The 19,571-nt window shown below is 39.7% G+C and overlaps 1 protein-coding gene across 1 annotated transcript in view; it reads right to left on the minus strand.

The window, feature by feature from the left end:
* Window positions 1-333: 333 nt before the first annotated feature.
* Window positions 334-19,571, minus strand: part of Khdrbs1 (KH RNA binding domain containing, signal transduction associated 1) — a 29,437-nt gene continuing 10,199 nt past the window's right edge. The window contains exons 2-9 of the mRNA XM_075947201.1: window positions 13,448-13,572; window positions 11,501-11,617; window positions 9,291-9,437; window positions 6,412-6,545; window positions 5,054-5,255; window positions 4,577-4,644; window positions 3,375-3,433; window positions 334-746 (exon numbers count right to left, since the gene is read on the minus strand). Coding sequence (XP_075803316.1) covers window positions 649-746; window positions 3,375-3,433; window positions 4,577-4,644; window positions 5,054-5,255; window positions 6,412-6,545; window positions 9,291-9,437; window positions 11,501-11,617; window positions 13,448-13,572 — 950 coding nt within the window. The 3' untranslated portion in view covers window positions 334-648. The remainder of the gene's footprint in view (window positions 747-3,374; window positions 3,434-4,576; window positions 4,645-5,053; window positions 5,256-6,411; window positions 6,546-9,290; window positions 9,438-11,500; window positions 11,618-13,447; window positions 13,573-19,571) is intronic.

Consider the following 19,571-nt stretch of genomic DNA (forward strand, 5'->3'; position numbering starts at 1 on the left):
GTTTTAAGTCAATTAACGTTAAAAATTGCATCAACTATTTATTTCATGAGGATCTTTCATATTAAAATTTAACCTTAAGATTCAACCGCCATGTGCTTTTAAAGGAAATGTTTTAGAGACGTCTGAGCTCACTTTTACATGGTGGTGCCTACTGCCGTTAACATTGTGATTTTACATCTTAAGCAGCCCTGAATTTTGAAATGTAGCCTAGTTTGGGATTCTGCAACTATGACTTTACGGGGTGCCTCAAATCAAAACTAAGAAAAAGTTAACAAGCCTTTACTTCAGAACCTTTAAGCAAGCAATGTCACTTTTGAAACTAACATGTTTGTGTTTTTTTTTTACTCAACTTCTTTTTTTATTATAAAAGGTACACTGTTTATATTTAAACAACAAAGAAAAAAGCATCTACACACTTAAAAAAATTAATTCAATATCCTAAATCTATTTTAACTCATTTTAAAATACTACATACAGAAGCCAGAATGCAGAGTTAAGAATGGAGGAAGGTGGGGAAAAGAAAGGGACCACGAAGAAAAACACTTAGACAATTACTTGTCTGTTGTGGGTAAAGCAACAGGAATCCTGGGATACAAGAAATCAGTAACAACTTTGCTCATAACTGTTATTTTCCCCTCCTGTTTGTTTTTAATAACGTCCATATGGGTGCTCTCTGTATGATCCCTTCACTGGCCTAGCTGGGGGGGCCTTCAGTGATGGCCTGGTCCCATTCCAGTCATCTTGTCCTGTGGAAAAACAAAAACAGTTTATAAACCATGGGCCCATTTTTTGGGGGGTATAACCAGGGTAGGTCAACATCAGGTATGTATCACCAACAATACTGTTTGTCTTCTACTATCTTGATACATTCCTGGTGTTCCTTGCTCTCCTCTTTACTTGGCCTTCCTTGATAAGTATGGGTAATTTCCTACCATTTTGAGTAGAAAACAAAAGGGAGTAATTCAGAAAATGCTAACTTTTACTATACAGTTCTCTCGAACAGAAACATGAATGATACCCAGTCTCAAACCTGGATAAATGCAACACAGTTTGAGGCAGTAAAGAAGTCATTAATTTCAGGGAGTCTGCAATGACCATTCCTGTTCCCAAACCCATCTGGCACTCATTCCTCAGTTAACATGGCAAAACATCTGACCATGTTTTTCACTTTGCAGGTAGCTCCTTTCAGTGCAAGAGCAAGACAGGTTTAACTGTGAAAAAACGTACTCTGGTTCTGGTTCTACAGAAGCAAAAGAGGCCACATTAAATGAAACCCTCTACCATGACATGGAACTCAAACACTAGGGGATAATTCTCTGCTAAGAATTTTTAGTTCTTTCCTCATGCCAACAGCCCTGACAAGTGCTAACAATCTCAAAAGGTTTTATTTAGTGTTTTTTGTGTAACAGCGAAGCCTGAGATGATCAATTACTTCTACAGATGACCTCTTATTCTTCCTACTAATTTCCTCACCAATTCATGCCTACATGTAAATACTAGGTACATTACTACAGGTCTTACTTTTCTGTATGGATCAAAAATTACATAGAATTCTACCTATGCTCCTAGTACAATATGCAAGGCCCATCTATTTGCAAGATGCTCCTAGGTACAAACAGAAAAGTTTATGCTTCTAATTCTCTTTAGAAAGGCACATACCAGAACACACTGATCATGGCAACAGCATACCAGGAACACAAGAATAATAGCCTGTCTATTTTTAGAGACACCATCTCAATATGTATCTCATCTTAGAACACATTTGAAGTCAGTATGTAGCTTAAACTGATTTCAAACTCACACTTCTCCTGCCTTAATCCTAAGTGCCTGGGATACAGTATGCACCTCTCTCTTTCTTTGAACCAGGATCTCATGTAGGTCACACTGCTTTCAAATTTGGTATATCGGGGACAATGATCTTGAGTTTCTGATCTTCCTCTCTCTACTTCCTTCGCAGCTGCTATGAGGCAACAGGCTGGGTTTCAGCCTCTTTAGTTCAGCCTTTTCTCCAGCAGAATGAAATACAGTTTTGCCAGACACATACAGAAACTCCTTACTGCCTCACTGATAGAGGGAAATAGTGAGCCACTATGACCAATCCATCTAAACAATGACACAGGAGTGGAGTGCTACAATGTTACTATGGCAATAGTGCAGCACTAAATTATTAGCTAAAACTGGTAAAAATTGTTTTTTGGAGATCAGGATCTAACTGGCTATGTCGTATCATGCCAATAGGTTAAGCTTAGTGTCTTATGAGAGGACCCACTAGATTCCTTTTTCTAACTCTCTGTAGAGTATCTTTTTTTGTTGTTGATTTGTTCTGTTTTATTTTTTTTTCGGAATGTTTTCTCTGCCCTGATTCCCGTAGAACTCCCTCTGTAGACCAATCTGGCATTGAACTCACAGAGATCTACCTGTCTCTGCCTCCTGGGTGCTGGGGTTAAAGGTGTGTGCCACCACCACCTGGCTCTATAGTGTACTTTAAGATAGTTCGAACAGTTAGCAGCTAAAGCCCCTCAGAATTCTTCAGGGATGCAGAAGCCCTCTGTTTATGAAGGCTGCTCTCACTGCATACAAATATCCTCAGAGACCCATTAGCACAAAGCCATAATTAGCTCTTAAAGACACAACTGAGCAATGTGTTTTCAACCAAGCTGGGAAGTCAGCTTGGGTTTTGCTACCTTCCCAGCCTGAACTGCTTTATGCGATCAGTAACTGAACTGAGGTCTGGGGATGAAGCTCAGGTGATAGGAGTATTTGTATTGAGTTCCATCCCTAGATATCCCATAAAACCAGACATAGTAGAACAAGCTGTAATCCCAGCAGAGGAAGAAATTTGACTTAAGACATCTGCCAACTAGGAAGGAGTTTGGTGCTACTACTGATGTGACTTAGCTCCCCTGAAGTCTCTAATTTGATTCTAACCAGTACTACTTTGCCTTCTAATCTGCTTTAACGAGCTGCTTTCAGCTGGTATTTTCTTCTACGCTTAGTATTTTCAGTAAATTCATTTTTTTAGATGAGGGAGGGGCAGGAGAGTAGAGTTAGACAAGTAAGTTCTTCTATCTCTGAACATGACCACGGCTTCAGTAGCAAAAGGTCCAAAACCAGCTCTGGGTTAGGCATGTCCTACCTAACAGAAACCAGCATCCCCTGAGAAGTATACCAATCCAGCTAAGATAGAGCTGAGTCCAAGACACGTAGCACCATAAAACTTAAAAACTCTTTAAAGTTCCATTTACCAATGCGGCAAGCTTCTACTGTTCCTTAGGTGTGACTGACTGCCTGCCTGACTTCCAAGAACCCATCAGCCAGTATTTTTCTAGACACTTACTTGTACATTTTACCCCAGCACAGAAATAAAAACATACCATAAGCTTCATAAGAATCTTGAACCTCCCCATGTCCATAGTCATAATATTCTGACTCCCTGGAAAGCCAAAAACAAAAAAAACCAGAACATTAAAAGCTTTGGTTTTAGCATTCTTTCAAATATTCCATATCTGGTGAGTTTACAATCTATAAAATAGGGGGAAATATATGTTCTGTCCCACCCCTAACCACCCTAATATTTAAAAAACATGCATAAACCATGTATTTACCAAAAAGTCTGGTTAAGTATAGCAAGAAGAAAACCAAACTCTAAATCAGATTCTTGCAATATAATGATTATATATGTATTCATATAGCTCACCGGAAGAGTATTAGAAAAGGCCTGTTTTGTGCCTATTATAGATGCCCGAGGCAAGCAGGATGCATGTATGTATGTACGTACATACATACACACACACACACACACACACACACACACACACACTCTGAAAGCTGTGTTTTAAAGGAATTAAAAACAAAAACAAAACACCTAGGTTAAGTTTCTAGCTTGCTCTTAAGACTAAACGCATCTCCAATGTGGGTGGGGTGAGTTGATTTGTCTGTAATGAGACAAAGCCTCCTGTATCCCAGGCTGTTCTTGAACTCATGGTTCCATGCTGAAATCAAACTAAGGACTTCACACATGCAAGGCAGGCACAGCCTACCTACCAACTGAGCTACTTCCTCCCATAATTAAGAAATTATTATTTCTTTTTTTAAAAAATATTTATTTATTTATTTACTATGTGTACAATATTCTTTCTGCATGTATGCCTGAAGGCCAGAAGAGGGCACCAGACCTCATTACAGACGGTTGTGAGCCACCATGTGGTTGCTGGGAATTGAACTCAGGACCTTTGGAAGAGCAGGCAATGCTCTTAACCGCTGAGCCATCTTTCCAGCCCCGAAATTATTATTTCTTAATAAAAGAATTATTTAATGGCATTTTCTCAATGCTTCTATATAGCCATAGCTCAGGAATTTTTCATTAGCCCCAAATCCTAAACTATTATATAAAATGCAGTTATTCAAATTTGCAGGCCCACCTATATGCCTTCAAATTGTCAAAAGCAGAGGCAATACAATACCTTCAAAATGTTAAGTCAGACTACTCTAGAGCTCGGTATTTGCCCAAATCTTTAGTTCCTCCAACTCCACCCACCATCTATCTAGGACACTATATAGTATACTATCGACTCACCCTTGGCTCTGGCTGTAATAGCCTTCATATCCTTCATAACTCTGTTCTGCATATGTATCATCATATCCCTGTAACAAATAAATTAGGTCAGAATTACATGTAATAGAGAAGATAATTACAACCCATTGGGAGGGGGGATCATGAGCTTCTGAATGAACAGACCATGAAAATTTTCTCAAAAATATTAAGATCCACTGCAGAAGAGTGAAAAAAGACAAAACAAAAACCAAATGTAATTTAGCATTACAAACAACAATCCCTTAGTAAAAATCTGTATGTCAAACCACAACTTCTCATTTACCTTATATAGAGATAGCAATAATGAAAGCAAAATAGAAGAAAAATCGTCTCATAGTTCAAAATCAACGTAACAAGAATGCAGGTACTGTTTTCTACCTACACACCTGGATAAGACACTCAACTTTCCCTGGCAACCTAGGTATGGAGGAAATGATATATTGTTCAAAACATTCTTACATAGTCTTCGTAAGTTTCTGGTGCAGGTGGTGGAGGTAAAGGTATTCTCTGGATGCCTGCGGTCCTAGCTCTTGGTGTTGGGGCACCTCTCACAGTGGGTGGGGGTGGCACTCCTCGAGTCACAGTGGCACCTCTGGTAATGGAACCTCTTACTGGGGTCCCACGAACCAAAGCCCCTCGAGGTGGTCCAACACCACGACCTCTACAAAAAGAAAATTTGTATTAATTTGATCTTTTAATAATCAAGTCATATTCATGTTCAGGGTTGTTCACAAATTCTGGAGCTAAAAAGATTTCATACTTTACACATACTTGCTCACTTATTTGAGATAAGGTATCCCTTGCTGCTCTGGCTAGCCTAGAACTCATACAAATCCACCTGGCAATGCCTCTAGAGTGCTGGGATTAAAGGTATATGCCAGCTAATTTATATTTCTTAAAGGGAGGCTCTGTGGCCACACTTGATAAGACAAAGACTGTATCTCTTGCTTTGCCCTTTTTACTTTTCCTTTCCTTTTTGGGGGATAGGGTTTCATATAACCCAGTATGGTGTTGAACAAACTATGTAGCTGAAGATGACTTTCTTGCACTTTTAACTTCTAGCATTTACTGCCCAGGTACTGGAATTACAACGGTGTTTCACCACAGCCTGTTTGTGAAGTACAAGGGATCAAACCCAGAGATTTGTGTATGCTAGGCAGTCTACCAACGAGGCACATCTCCAACCCTCACCTAGACTTTAAAGCACAGAATAATAGACATGAAAGAGAACCTAAACTAGCAGATTCTCTGGGTGCAATAGTAGATCACAGTACCTCAGGCAAGTCTAGACTATTCTGAAGTCATACCAGATAGCCAGGTTTGGTGGCTTATGACTTTAGTCACAGTACTTGGGAGGCAGAAATAGGAGATCTATCTTTAAGTTTCAGACTGGTCTGGTCTATATAGCAAGTTCCATGTCAGTGAGGGCTACATAGGACTACATAGTGAAAAAAACAACTAGGGGGCCAGTGAGATGGCTTCGTGGGTAAGCACACAGCTGATTAAGACTGACAACCTGAGTTCAATCCCTAAGACCCACATGATAGGACTCCTATTCCTTATCCTCTAACTTCCACACCTACATATGAATCCCCAAAGCTCACAAATAAATACATAAATTTTTTTTAATGCTAGTACTGTCCAAAATTAGAAGCTCCAACGTTTCAGTAGCACTGTAACACTTATCTATGGTCAAACTGCTAAGATCCAGAATTCTATACTTGATATACCATACAAACCCTGACGCCTCCTGATCTAGATAGAGCTAAGCAGTTACAATTATATTTTCTTTTCAACTATTTTTTTTTTTTTTTTACCTAGGAACAGGTGGAGGAGGCGGGGCAGCTCCTCGTCCTCTCACTGGTACCCCACGACCACGAGAGGGTTCAGGAACTCCATTCAAGTAGGACAATTCTAGAAACTGCTCCTGGCAGATATCATCCATCATATCCTGGGAATTAAAGACAGCAAAGAATGTGTAACATCTTCTAAAACTCATGTGGTCCACATGAGCCTTACATCTTAAGAACACCCTTGACTCCCAGCACTCTCAGAGGCAGAGACAGTGGATCTCTGTGAGAACCATATAGTTTTGAGTTCTGGGACAGCACGAGTTATATATTGAGTCTCTGTCTCAAAATACCACCCGAAAAAGAACAGTATTAAAAGCCTAGGTGATGTCCCAAGTCAAGTAATTAGTTCTCTGAAGTCAAATTATACTGTTACTTCTTTGAGGAAGATGTGGACAACAGATCCTTACTGATAGACGAGGCTCTTCAGAAAGTAGTTCCCTTGATCACTTCTTTTCTCTATATATACAAAAACTTTCTCTTAAGTCAAAAAAACAACCTATTGCTTGGAATATTCTCACACATACATTCTTTGTAAACAGTTACTTTTCCTAGAATAACAGAAGCCACCATTAATGAGGCTCTAGGTACTGGGTGAATACAATAAGTTTTGAATTTTTTATTTAACTGTCAAGATGATCCTGCCAACATTGTCTCATGGTATAATTTGGAACTCTGACTCTTACAAGACACAAAGGAGAGGGGTACAACTAGGTGGTAGAAGGTATGCCTAGTGTACACACAAAGCCCTGAGTAAAATTCCTAATGCTGCCACAAAAGGGAGGAAAGGGAGGACCTTCTTTTTCTGATGTTGCCTAACCACACCTTTTCCCCTAAAATGTAGCTTTCCACTTAAGATTGAGATTTTCAAGAGCCATTGCGTGTACATGAATGTGGAATCAGAGGTTCATTTTCTCAATTGCTTCTCCACCTTATTCAGACAAGGTCTCTCACTGAATCTGGAGCTCATTCACTCACTGGGCTAGACTGACTAAGCTCCACAGATCTTCCTGTCTCCCCAGCAATGTGATGTATGCTCTACCATGACAAGCTCTCATATTGGTGCTTGGGGATCCAACCCAGATTCATAAGCTTGATCACAAGTGTTTTATAAACTGAGTTTATCTCCCCAACCTCAAGAGCCATTTTTCTATCTTTAGATCCAAGTGCAATTTATTACTCATCTACTACTACTTAACATTTGGGGTAAACAAGCAGCCCATATCTTAGAAAAGTGAAATTAGTTGGGTGGTGGCGGCGCACGTCTTTAATCCCAGCACTTGGGAAGCATAAAAAGTCTGATATCAATGAATTCAAGGCCAGCCTGGTCTACAAAGCGAGTTGCAGGACTGTTACCCAGAAAAAAATCTGTCTCAACAACTCTCCCACACACACCCCCAAAGAAAAAAGAAAAGTGAAATAGAAAGTTATTCAAGAAAAGCCAGGCATGGTGGCACATGCCTTTAATCCCAGTACTTGAGAGGTAGAGACTAGCTTGGTCTACAGAGTGAGCTCCAGGACAGTCAGGGCTACAGAGAAACCCTGTGTTGGAAACCAAAACAAATAAAGCAAAAGTGACATAGTTAGTAGAGCAATGTCTCCTACAACTCTCTACTTTCCTCAGCCTTATACATTTTTGCCACTTAAGACTGGATAGACTCAATGCTCAGGTATCTCCAACTGTCACATTTATTAAATAATAAGATAAATTTCAGTCTACTATAAAGTATTTAGTAAATATAAATGAGTTGGAGGGGAGGCTGGAGAATTAGCTCAGTTGGAGAGTGCTTGCCTACAACATACATGAACAAGCCCTGGGTTAGATCCCTAACACACCAAATCAGGTGTGGCAGTGCACACCTTTAATAGCAAATCAGAGGCATGAAGATCAGTGAATTCAAGGGTACCCTCGGCTACATAGCAAATTCAAGGCCAGGCTGGGCAACATTAAAGGTTCTCAACAAAACAAATAAAAAACAAAACAAAACAGTGTTTTGTTAAGACTGGAGTCCTATTCTCAAGACACTTTCTTCTACATTTGGAAAAACTCTAAAATCAGGAGGGCAGGGAATTCCCAAACATTCTAGAACAGTTCATACAACTGATACTTAACCTGTATTACAATCAGGTGACACTTTTACACACTATTAGCTTGTAATATAATCAGGTGACATTATTATAAACAATTTTCTAAGTATGGTGGGTCACATCTTTAATCCCACTAATTGGGAGGCAGAGGCAGATAGATTTCTGCAAGTTAGGGACCAGCCTGGTCTACACAGTGAATTTCAGGTCAGGCAGAAATACATAGTGAGACCCTGTCTCAAATAAACAATTAAGAAAGAAAATTTCCATATCATCCAATAGTCATGCATGTAACATGGTATCTTCTAAACCGGACTCTGGAGGGGGGGGGAACCCTCCACCAAAAGAACCCTTTAGTGAGCCACATTAGAACAATGAATGCTATAAACTTCCTGTTGTCAACTCTAGATTCAAAATTCTAGCACACAAATTTGCAGACTTACCTTAAGTCATTTTCCTAATATCATGTCTCCTGGTTCCACAGTAGTACCAAAATACTAAACTGAATAAAGACCTTATTAAATCTTTGTTAAACAGACTGTAAACACTTCAGGGACCCAAAATATTGACAATAGATAACAGTACACATTAATGAAACAAGTAGGCTTTGGAAAACAGTGCTTTGAGAATGAGGTGTAAGTAGTGGGAAAACCTCAGAAAAATGAACCAAAGTACAGACCCTAGTCAGGAACCCTGGCTTTCTCAACAGTATGATCCTGTTTCTTCCTTGCTCAGATAATAAAGAATATGCATTTCCTTACTGGTACTAGAAATTTCTTGACTTCTTCCATGGCATGGGCCATAAGAGCATAAGCCTCACACGGGGGTCCAAAGACTTCAATGAAGACATGCAGATCCATATTTAAATGGGCATATTTGGGGTCTCCACCCTTGCGAAGCTCTTCCTCCTATGGAAAAATGCAAAGTAGTATCAAATCATATACAGACTAAAAGAAAACAACACCTTTAACACTAGGTCAAAGGGACAGTCAGAAATAATATGAAAAAAAAATAAAGAAATAAAAAATAAACCAAATAAAAAAACCCTGAAATCCTAAGAAGGAAGGTAAATCAAGTCCTGGAAACTGAAACTTACAGTACCAGCTAAAACTATACTTGGTTAGCTGGGTGGTGGTGGCGCACGCCTTTAATCCCAACACTCGGGAGGCAAAGGCAGGCGGATCTCTGTGAGTTCGAGACCAGCCTGGTCTACAGAGCTAGTTCCAGGACAGGCTCCAAAGCCACAGAGAAACCCTGTCTTGAAAAAACAAAAAAACCAACCACAAACAAAACAAACTTATACTTGTTTAACTGTTCCCTTAAACACTGGAGCATTCAATGCAGTGAATTTGAAGGAACAACCTATTAAAGCTTAATTTCTATTAAAGCTTAATTTTAGAATCTACTCAGATAATAGTTGTTTCGTATTTAGTGTATGTGTTTATGGCCAAGCATTAGTTCTTAAATTCATTAGAGCTCTTTATCACCATCAAACCTTCTTATGTGTTTTTATTGCCTCGGAGTTTAAGGGAGGAACAAAGTCAGGACAGTAGAAACTCTTACAAATCTCATCAACTAAAACAACATAGTGTACTATGTATCCTAGAGAGACAGAAGGGAAAAACACTACCCAAAAGTTAGGCCCTTGGGCTGCAGAGATGGTTCAGTGGTTAATTCCCAGCATCCTTATGGCAGCTCACAACTGTTTGTAATTCCAAGATCTGACACCCTTACACAGAAATATATGCAGGCAAAACACCAACGCACATAAAATAAAAAAAAAAAAAATCACACACACACATGCACACACACAGAAGTTAGGTCCTCAATAAATGAATTTCTAAATTTTAGCAGGTAAATCTAAAAAGCTGACCCTAAGGGTTGGAGAGATGGCTCAGTGGTTAAGAGCACTGACTGTTCTTCCAGAGGACCTGAGTTCAATTCCCAGCAACCACATGGTGTCTCACAACCATCTGTAATGAGATGTGGAGCCCTCTTCTGGCATGCAGGCATACATGGAGGCAGAATGTTGTATACATAATAAATAAACAAATAAATAAATGGAGGCAGAATGTTATATGCTAAATAAATAAATAAAGCAAGCAAGCAAGCTGACCCTAGAAGGGAATTATGTGTAGTAGTAAGTTTCGTCTCAGCTAAAAGTTCACTGTGTAAGGAGCTATGAAATGGAACATTTTCTTTTTGGAACATTCCTGTTGTCTAGAAATCAAATGATCTAATCACAAACTCGCCAGCACTTAACACCAGTGGTCTCATTAGTTCCTATCCCTGGAAAACAGGGTGCACTGGTCACATTTTTGTGTGTTCAATCTTCAAGTTTAGTATCCAGTTCTCATTTTAAGTTTTTAGAGATAAGCTTATCAAAGCTAACAATGCTACTTAATTGTATCATAATGCAGCCTGGGAGGGAGGTGTGTGTGTGTGGAATTGTGTGTGTGATAGGTAAAGGCTGTTCTTCCAGAGGTCCTGAATTCAATTCTCAGCACCACAGAATGGCTCATATTTGTCTATAACTCTAGTTTTTAAAGGATCTGATGCCCTCTTCTGATATGCTGATGTACATACAGACAAAATATCCATATACATAAAGTAAGCACAGCTTTAAAAAAAATAATGAGGGCATATCTAGGCTCTTCCCAACATTACCAAATGAGTGCTTATATGCAACGAAAACTTTACAGTAGCCTTATTTTGTATGCTGGAGGGCACATGATTAAAGATAATGGTGAATGTCTTTAATCCCAGCACATGGGGGGCAGAAACAGGCAGATCTTGGAAACCAACCTAGTCTACATACATAGCAAGTTGCGGGCCAACCAAAGCTACATAGTGAGACATGGTGTCAAACCCTAAACAAACTCCAAAATGTTTGCTTGCACAAAGCATCCATATCAGACACTGTGCAACTAGAGAGTACTTGGTTTTATTTTGCCTCACTACATGAACTTACCTTAGCTTTGTCTCTCATTGAACCCTTTCCCAAGACAGAGATCTTTGCACCAGTCTCTTCTTGAAGTCTTTTGATTGTATTTCCTTGTGGTCCAAGAATCTTCCCCACAAAATTGAACTGACAGAAAAAAAAACTTCTAAATACACATAACTCTTTATAAACATTTAAACATACAACATGTTATTTGATCTTCAACAAGCCTATAAAGTAAGAATCTTTTATATGTAAGAATATATAAATCCTCATTATACTCAAGACACATTGCAACTGTATCATTAGTGATTAGCTTTACGTTATATAACTTTAAGTGCAGGTACTACACCTGAATTTGGATTTTCTTATAAAGTTTGGTACTCTTTCTACAACTTAGTACAAGTCATGATATTGTAACATAAACATTTTAACATGCATAAATGTGTTTGTTTGTTTTCCGGAGTTTCTGTGTGTAGCCTTCCTGGCTATCCTGCAACTCATTTTGTCGACCAGGCTGGCCTCATATTCTGGCATCTGCCTGCCTCCACCTCCCAAGTGTTGGGACTAAAGGTGACCACCACCACTGCCCAGTAACATACAGAAATTCTTATTAGTGATCAGACTCAAGACAATGTATATAAATAAGCAGATATCTTGCTTCTAAGACAGAACAAAAAATGTTGTGCCCCTTGATAGCATGTATGGTAAGCGGAATATTAATTATTTCCTTTAAAAAATGTGGAGGAAGGCTGGACAGTGGTTGCACATGCCTTTAATCCCAGCACTTGCAAGGCAGAGGCAGGCAGATCTCTGAGTTTGAGAAAACTGGTCTACAGAGTGAGATATAGGATAGCCAGGACTGTTTCACAGAGAAACCCTGTCTGGGAATGGGGAGAAAAAGGGGTCTAAGGGGGGCAGAGAAATGGCTCATGGTTAACATTACTTATTGCTCTTGCAGAAGATGATTCACAGTCACTTGTAGCCCCAGTTCCAGGGGAATCTGCTACCCTCTTCTGGCTTCCTTAAGCACAAGGCATGCACGTGGTACACATATAATATATATGGAGGACCTAAACATATACATAAAATAAGATAAAGAAAGATATACAGAATAAAGAAAGGTAGGGGCTGGAGAGATGGTTCAGAGGTTAAGAGCACCAGCTGCTCTTCCAGAGGTCCTGAGTTCAATCCCCAGCAACCACATGGTGACTCACAACCATCTGTAATGAGATATGGTGTGTGTATACATAATAAATAAAAAGAAAAGAATAAAGAAAGGCAAAAAGTTCAGAGGCAAAAGCTCGGGTAAGACAGAAATAGGATAATTTAAGTTAGAAAAGCTGGTTAGAGGGGGTTGGAGAGATGGCTCAGTGGTTAAGAGCAGTGACCGCTCTTCCAGAGGTCCCCAGTTCAATTTCCAGCAACCACATGGTGGCTCACAACCATCTGTAATGAAATCTGGTGCCCTCTTCTGGTCTGCAGGCACACATGGAGGCAGAATGTTGTATACATAATAAATGAATGAATGAATGAATGAATGAATAAATAAATAAATCTTTAAAGAATAAGAAAAAGAAAAGCTGGCTGGAAAAGCTAAGCTAAGGCCAGACATTCGTAAGCAGAATAAGTCTCCATGTATTTATTTGGGAACTGGGTGGCTAGCCCCTAAAGAATAAAAACAAAAACCAACTACAGCCAATCTTGTGACAAAGGGCAATGCTTTAAGTATCCAGAATTTTACTTTGGGCCTAGAAACTGAACAAACATATGAAAAGGAAACTAGTTTTTATTACTGAAAGTAATTGTGTTTCCTTCTTGACTGTATTTAAGCTATGGGTTACCAAAAACAGATACCTCAAGTACAAAGAAGCTTTACAGGTGGCTGGATATACGACCATGCCATGTCTTCATCACAGCCAACATCACGCCAACCTACAATGTTAACTCATAGAGGAGAGCTGCCTTTATACTTACCTTTGGATACTGCTTGACAGGTATCAGTACCCGTTCTTTCAGTTTCATGTTCTTATGAGAAAACAAATCCAAGTAATTCTCCTCATCGTCTTTTTTTGACTCTCCCTTCTGAATCTTCTCAATTTCTGAATAAGGAAAACAGAACTTAATTTCTGTACTTGTAAATAAAAGCACCTGGCAAGACTGTTTAAAGCAGTATTATGGAGTACTGTGTTATTAAAAAAAAAAAGCCAACAGTTCAGTTCAGAAGTGCTAATTTTAGATAGGCTGGAGGAGGCATCCAAAGCTGTAAAAGGTTGACTGTGAAACCCGAATCCTCTTTCCCACCATCACCTGAAGAGCCTACGTCATCGATTTACACGTTTCTTTATATAAGAGTACATGCATTGGCCAGCCATGGTGACCCACACCTTTAATCCCAGCACTTCGGAGGCAGAGGCAAGTAGATCTCTGAGTTTGAGGTCTCCAGTAGAGTGAGTTCCAGGACAGGTTCCAAAACTACACAGAGAAACCCTGTCTCAAAAAAGAAAAAACCCAAAACAAAAAGAAAACCAAAGAGTATATGCATTTATCTAAATTAACACAGTGAGATGGAGAAAAGAGATATGAAAGTTAAAACAAATCAAAATCTCCAGCAACAAAAAAACACAGAGGTGACTAGAGATGTCTCAGCTATTAGGGACCCACACTGTTCTTCCAGAAATCTTGAGTTCAGCACCCACAGCATAGTGATTCTCAACTGCCTTTAATGCTTCAAGGAACCAAAGAAGTCTTTTGGACTGCATGAGCACTGACACAAATAAAAAAAAACTCTAAAAATAATATATTTTTTTATAAAGGCGGGGCATGATGACTGTTTCTAAGTAATCACAGTAAATTATAGACTTCTTTGTTCTTTCTCCAGTCCCACTGTTACTTGACCAGCTGAGAAGTATCCCAATAAAGAAAACAAAAATTACTATTTAAATATAACATACAGTTCATTCCACTATAGCAATAATACTTTTGTTTTCCAGGCTTAAGAGTTTGAAAGACCCTGCACTTGCTCTGCCACACATTATTTGTCAATTTAGACAAGTTATTTAACTATTCTGCACATTTGTTTGCTCATTTCTAAAACACAGGCAAAAATCAACCTACAAGGACAGAATAACAATGAGGTGTGATGTGCCTGCCTATGGTCCCAACACTCAGAAGCCAAGCAGAAGGATTACCAGTTTGAGGACAGCCTAGGATAAATGAGGTCTTTCCTAAAATAAAAAAACAAAAGAAGCTGGATAGTGGTGGTATACACCTTTAATTCCAGCACTTGGGAGGCAGAGGAAGGTAGATTTCTGTTAGTTCGAGGCCAGTCTGGTGTACAAGAGCTAGTTCCAGGACAGCTAGGGCTGCTACACAGAGAAACCTTGTCTCAAAAAATAAAAACAAAAACAGAAAAAAAGAAAAGAAAAATCCAATCAACTAATAGACATGCACTCAAGATCAAAGTTTATTTCTTAGTATGTGGGTAATACAGTTTCTAGACCAAACTCATTATCCAAAAGAAAAAAATACAAAAAAGTAATTTAAGAACAACAGGGAGGGCTGGAGTTATGGCTCTTTATATTCCTTTCCCAGATCCCACATGACAGTTCATAACCATCAGTAACTCAGGTTTGAGGTGATCCAATGCCCTCTTCTGGCTTCCTTGGCTAAATACACACGTGCAAAAAAAGTACTCATATACATAAATTTAAAAGAAAAATTCCCAACTGAAGTCTAACTGAACAAAAATGTTATACACAGGATATAGGACAAGAAGTCTATAGAGATAAACATACCCCCCTAAAATCATCATAACCACCAAGACCACAGACATAAGCAGAACGAAGGTACTTTGAATTTGCAGTTTCATCAAGATGGGAACTCTTGATTCTCCTGCTTACATCTCCCCTAAGTACAAGGCTCCTCTACATTTCTTTCTTTTCTTTTTCTTTTTTTGGTTTTTTTCGAGACAGGGTTTCTCTGTAGCTTTGGTGCCTTGTCCCAGAACTAGCTCTTGTAGACCAGGCTGGCCTCGAACTCCCAGAGATCCGCCTGCCTCTGCCTCCTGAGTGCTGGGATTAAAGGCATGCGCCACCACCGCCCGGCTTCCTCTACATTTCTTAACTACTGAGATGTAGTTAGGCCCTTCAGTTGCAGCTTATGCCACTTTGCAGAAACCTTACTTAACCAGTACAAGAAGACTCAAAAGCTGAACTGCAAAACTGATTGATGAAAGTTTGTTTACATGCAATGTAATGTACTCTATAAATTTAGGATCTCTCTGCAACACAGAATTACTTTGATGTATTTTGAACTAGTTACTGGATCTTAGAATCATATTTTTCCATATTTTTAAAAAGAATATAAAGCATTTTAGAGAACTCAGAATAATGATCAATAAAATAAAACCTGAGGTTGAAGTAGCGCTGAGGAGATGTCTTAGTCATCTGTGCTTGCTGCACAAAGATGATGATATGAATTCAATCACATACATACACGCACACAACTGATTAAAGGTGGCATGTGTCTGTAATCCCAGCTCTGAGGATGTGGGCTTGCTGGCTAGCTGGCTAGGAGTCTAAATCAGTGGGGTCCAGGTTCAGTGAGAAACTATTTTAAGAAATACGTAGCAGCCGGGCAGTGGTGGCACACGCCTTTAATCCCAGCACTAGCAGAGGCAGGCAGATCTCTGTGAGTTCGAGACCAGCCCAGTCTACAAGAGCTAGTTCCAGGACAGGCTCCAAAGCTACAGAGAAACCCTGTCTCAAAAAAACAAACAAACAAACAAACAAAAAAACAAAAGAAATAAGTTAGCGAGTAAAATAAGTAACAAGATAAAGAAGCACTGAGGAAGACACCAGACTTTGGCCTGGTTCCACACATGCATGCAAAGGAGTCAGAATAGCCTACAAAGTGAGTAATAAACTGAGCCTTCAACAAGGCTTCAGCAACCATATTTACAAGTAGAAGAACTGAACATTTATTCAATACCATAATAAATATCACTTCATTTTCCCTCAAAAACAAGAGAGTTGCTGGTATATAGCCCCATTTTTTAACTGAGTTATTGAAAACTGTGCATTAATTAATTACTTCTAGGTCACAAATCTGCCCAAGTATCAGCAAACAAGCTCAAACCCAGGCGTGGGGTTAAAGATAAAGCTCAGAAGTTAAGAGCGCTCATTGTTCTTGTATATGACACTGGTTCAGTTCCTAGTACCCACATGACAGCTCACAATCACCTGGTTCCAGAGGACCCAAATGCTCCCTTTTGGTCTCCATGAGCACCAGGCAAATACATGGTGCACAGACACGCATGTAGGCAAACCACTCATACACATAAAATAAAAATAAACAAATCTTCAAAAACAAAACAAAAATAACTAGACATTTTCTAACTTCAAATTTCACATCCCAAAGCCCGGCAGTGAGTTGTAGCACACGTCTTTAATCCCAGCACTGGGGGAGGCAGAGAAGCGATGATCTCTGTGAGTTCAAGGCCAGTATGGTCTACAGAGTTAGTACTAGGACAGCCAAGGCTTCACAAAGAAACCGTCTCAAAAAAACAAAACAAACAAAAAAACCCTCATATCCCTCGTGTTCTTGTTTTTTCGAGACAGGGTTTCTCTGCTTTTGAGCCTGTCCTGGAAATAGCTCTTGTAGACCAGGCTGGCCTTGAATTCACAGAGATCTGCTTGCTTCTGCCTCCCGAGTGTTGTTCCCTCCTGTGTTCTTAGTGAAAGACAAAGGGCACTTTAAGCAATTAAAAGCTAATTTTATGAAAATTTTATAAACTACAATTTATGCCTGGTGTGGTGGCACGAACCCTAATCCCAGCACTTTGAAGGCAGAGGCAGGCAGTCTATATAGCAGGTTCCAGGCGAGTTATGCATACAGTGAGACCCTATTTTTTGCTTCCTCAAAAGAAAAGAATTTGAAAAGAAAGCTTCTCATGGCTTACCCAAAACCAAATGTGGTAGAATATGCCTACGATCCCAGCACTCAACAGAACTGTGAGTTCAAAGCCAGTCTAAGCTATACATCAAGAACTTGTCTTTTAAGTGTGTGTGTGTATGTGTGTGTGTATGTGAGAGAGAGAAAGAGATGTCTTACCCTCAGGCAAAAGCACTTTCTAGACAACACTTCTAAAACTGATTCCCTCAAATGATGTTTGTCTGGGCCACTGGAGACCTTGGATGTCCCAAGAGCTAAAGAAAGAAAAGCTAAGGGATAAACAACACAGAGATGTGACCCATACATTCGTTGGCTTGGCAATTATAATTTATCTTTTTTTTTTTTAAAGTTTTTCCAGCTGGGCAGTGGTGGCACATGCCTTTAATCCCAGCACTCGGGAGACAGAGGCAGGCGGATCTGTGAGTTTGAGGTCAGCCTGGTCTCTAAGAGCTAGTTCCAGGACAGGCTCCAAAACTACAGAGAAACCCTGCATCAAAAAAAGTTTTTCCAGACAGGGATTCACTGTGTTGCCCTAGCTGTCCTGAACCTCAGTTTGTAGAACAGGCTGGCCTCAAACTCACAAAAACTTGCCTGCCTCTGCCTCCCAAGTGCTGGGATTAAGGGCATGAGCCACCATAGCCTTGCTAATTTATTTTATCTTATTCAGTGTCTTTGATGTGTCAGGAGTTTTGGATTACTCATTATAGCCAACATTATCCTCATTTAATGGACAAAGAAACCTGAATTCAGAAGTGTTAGGAAATTTGCCACCAAATTGGCTATCAAACAAGTAAACAGAACACTTGTACCAAGTCACTGCTTTTGTCATAGTAGATTGAATTAAACATATGGCTTTTTAAAAAAAACTTTCATAGCCGGGCGGTGGTGGCGCACGCCTTTAATCCCAGCACTCGGGAGGCAGAGGCAGGCGGATCTCTGTGAGTTCGAGACCAGCCTGGTCTACAAGAGCTAGTTCCAGGACAGGCTCCAAAACCACAGAGAAACCCTGTCTCGAAAAAACCAAAAAAAAACCAAAAAAAAAAAAAAAAACTTTCATGAATTTTTCTCCTTTTTGTCCCTCTGTAAGCTTCCAAAAATTAGGATTCTTTAATGCATCTCAGACTGAAGAAGAGGGCCTGTTTAAAGGAGCTTTCATCTAGGTAAACACTGCTCCTAGCTACCTCAACCTCCAGAGGACAAGGATTCTAGATGTGTACTAATCATGCATAACTAGCTAAAACATATATTTTGAGGGATAGACAAAACTGAATAGAATCCTGGCACTGCTGCGTCTATAAAGTGTGGTCTTACTTTAAAACAGAATAAGTTGAGTATATGCTATGTCAACTCATGCCTATAACCCAGGCCCTTGGGAAGAAGCAGAAGGCCAGCTTGGGTTACAACACCCCGCCTCAAACTATACCTCCCAAAAATGAAGAGGACAAAAAAACCAAACAAAAACCACCACCACAACAAAAAGGTTAGTATTAGATAAGCCTGGCGGGGGGGTAGGGGGGGATTGGACTGAGTGGTAAACGCCTGCAATCTCAACTAACAGAAGACTGGACCAAGTAAGATTTCCAGGTCAAGCCCCAGAAAATTTAGTGAGATCTGGTCTCAAGTTAAAAAGTAAAAGGAGCCAGGCAGTGCTAGCACACTCTTACGATAGATCTCTAAGTTTGAGGCCAGCTTAGTAATCAGACCAAGTTCCAGGATAGCCAGGGAGGGCCACATAGCCCTGCCTTAAAGAACCAAAAGGTAAAAAGAAAGCAGATTATTAGCATGCTGTACTGCAAAGGCATCGGGTTCAATCCTCAGGACCATCAAAACGAATTTTATAAACAACTGCCTTGAGTAAAAACAGATTACCATGTACATTATATTAATTTCTTAACATCTGATAAGAGCTGCATATGGAGCAAGACAACAGTCAAGATTTTTCTTTTTCACTAATGTGTCAAGACTGACTTAGCAAATCTGCTCCAAAGAATGAAATTCTATCATCCTCTTAGACTCCAGGAGCGCTACAACCTTCTGTTAACAGTTTCTAGAATTCTACAATCATCAAAACTAAATGGCTGCAATTCCTAGTACAATGCCCGGCTGACACACACATGTAAACATGGGAAGGAACCTCCCAACCTCC

Source organism: Microtus pennsylvanicus, chromosome 13 (genome assembly GCF_037038515.1).
Source record: "Microtus pennsylvanicus isolate mMicPen1 chromosome 13, mMicPen1.hap1, whole genome shotgun sequence".
NCBI lineage: Eukaryota > Metazoa > Chordata > Mammalia > Rodentia > Cricetidae > Microtus > Microtus pennsylvanicus.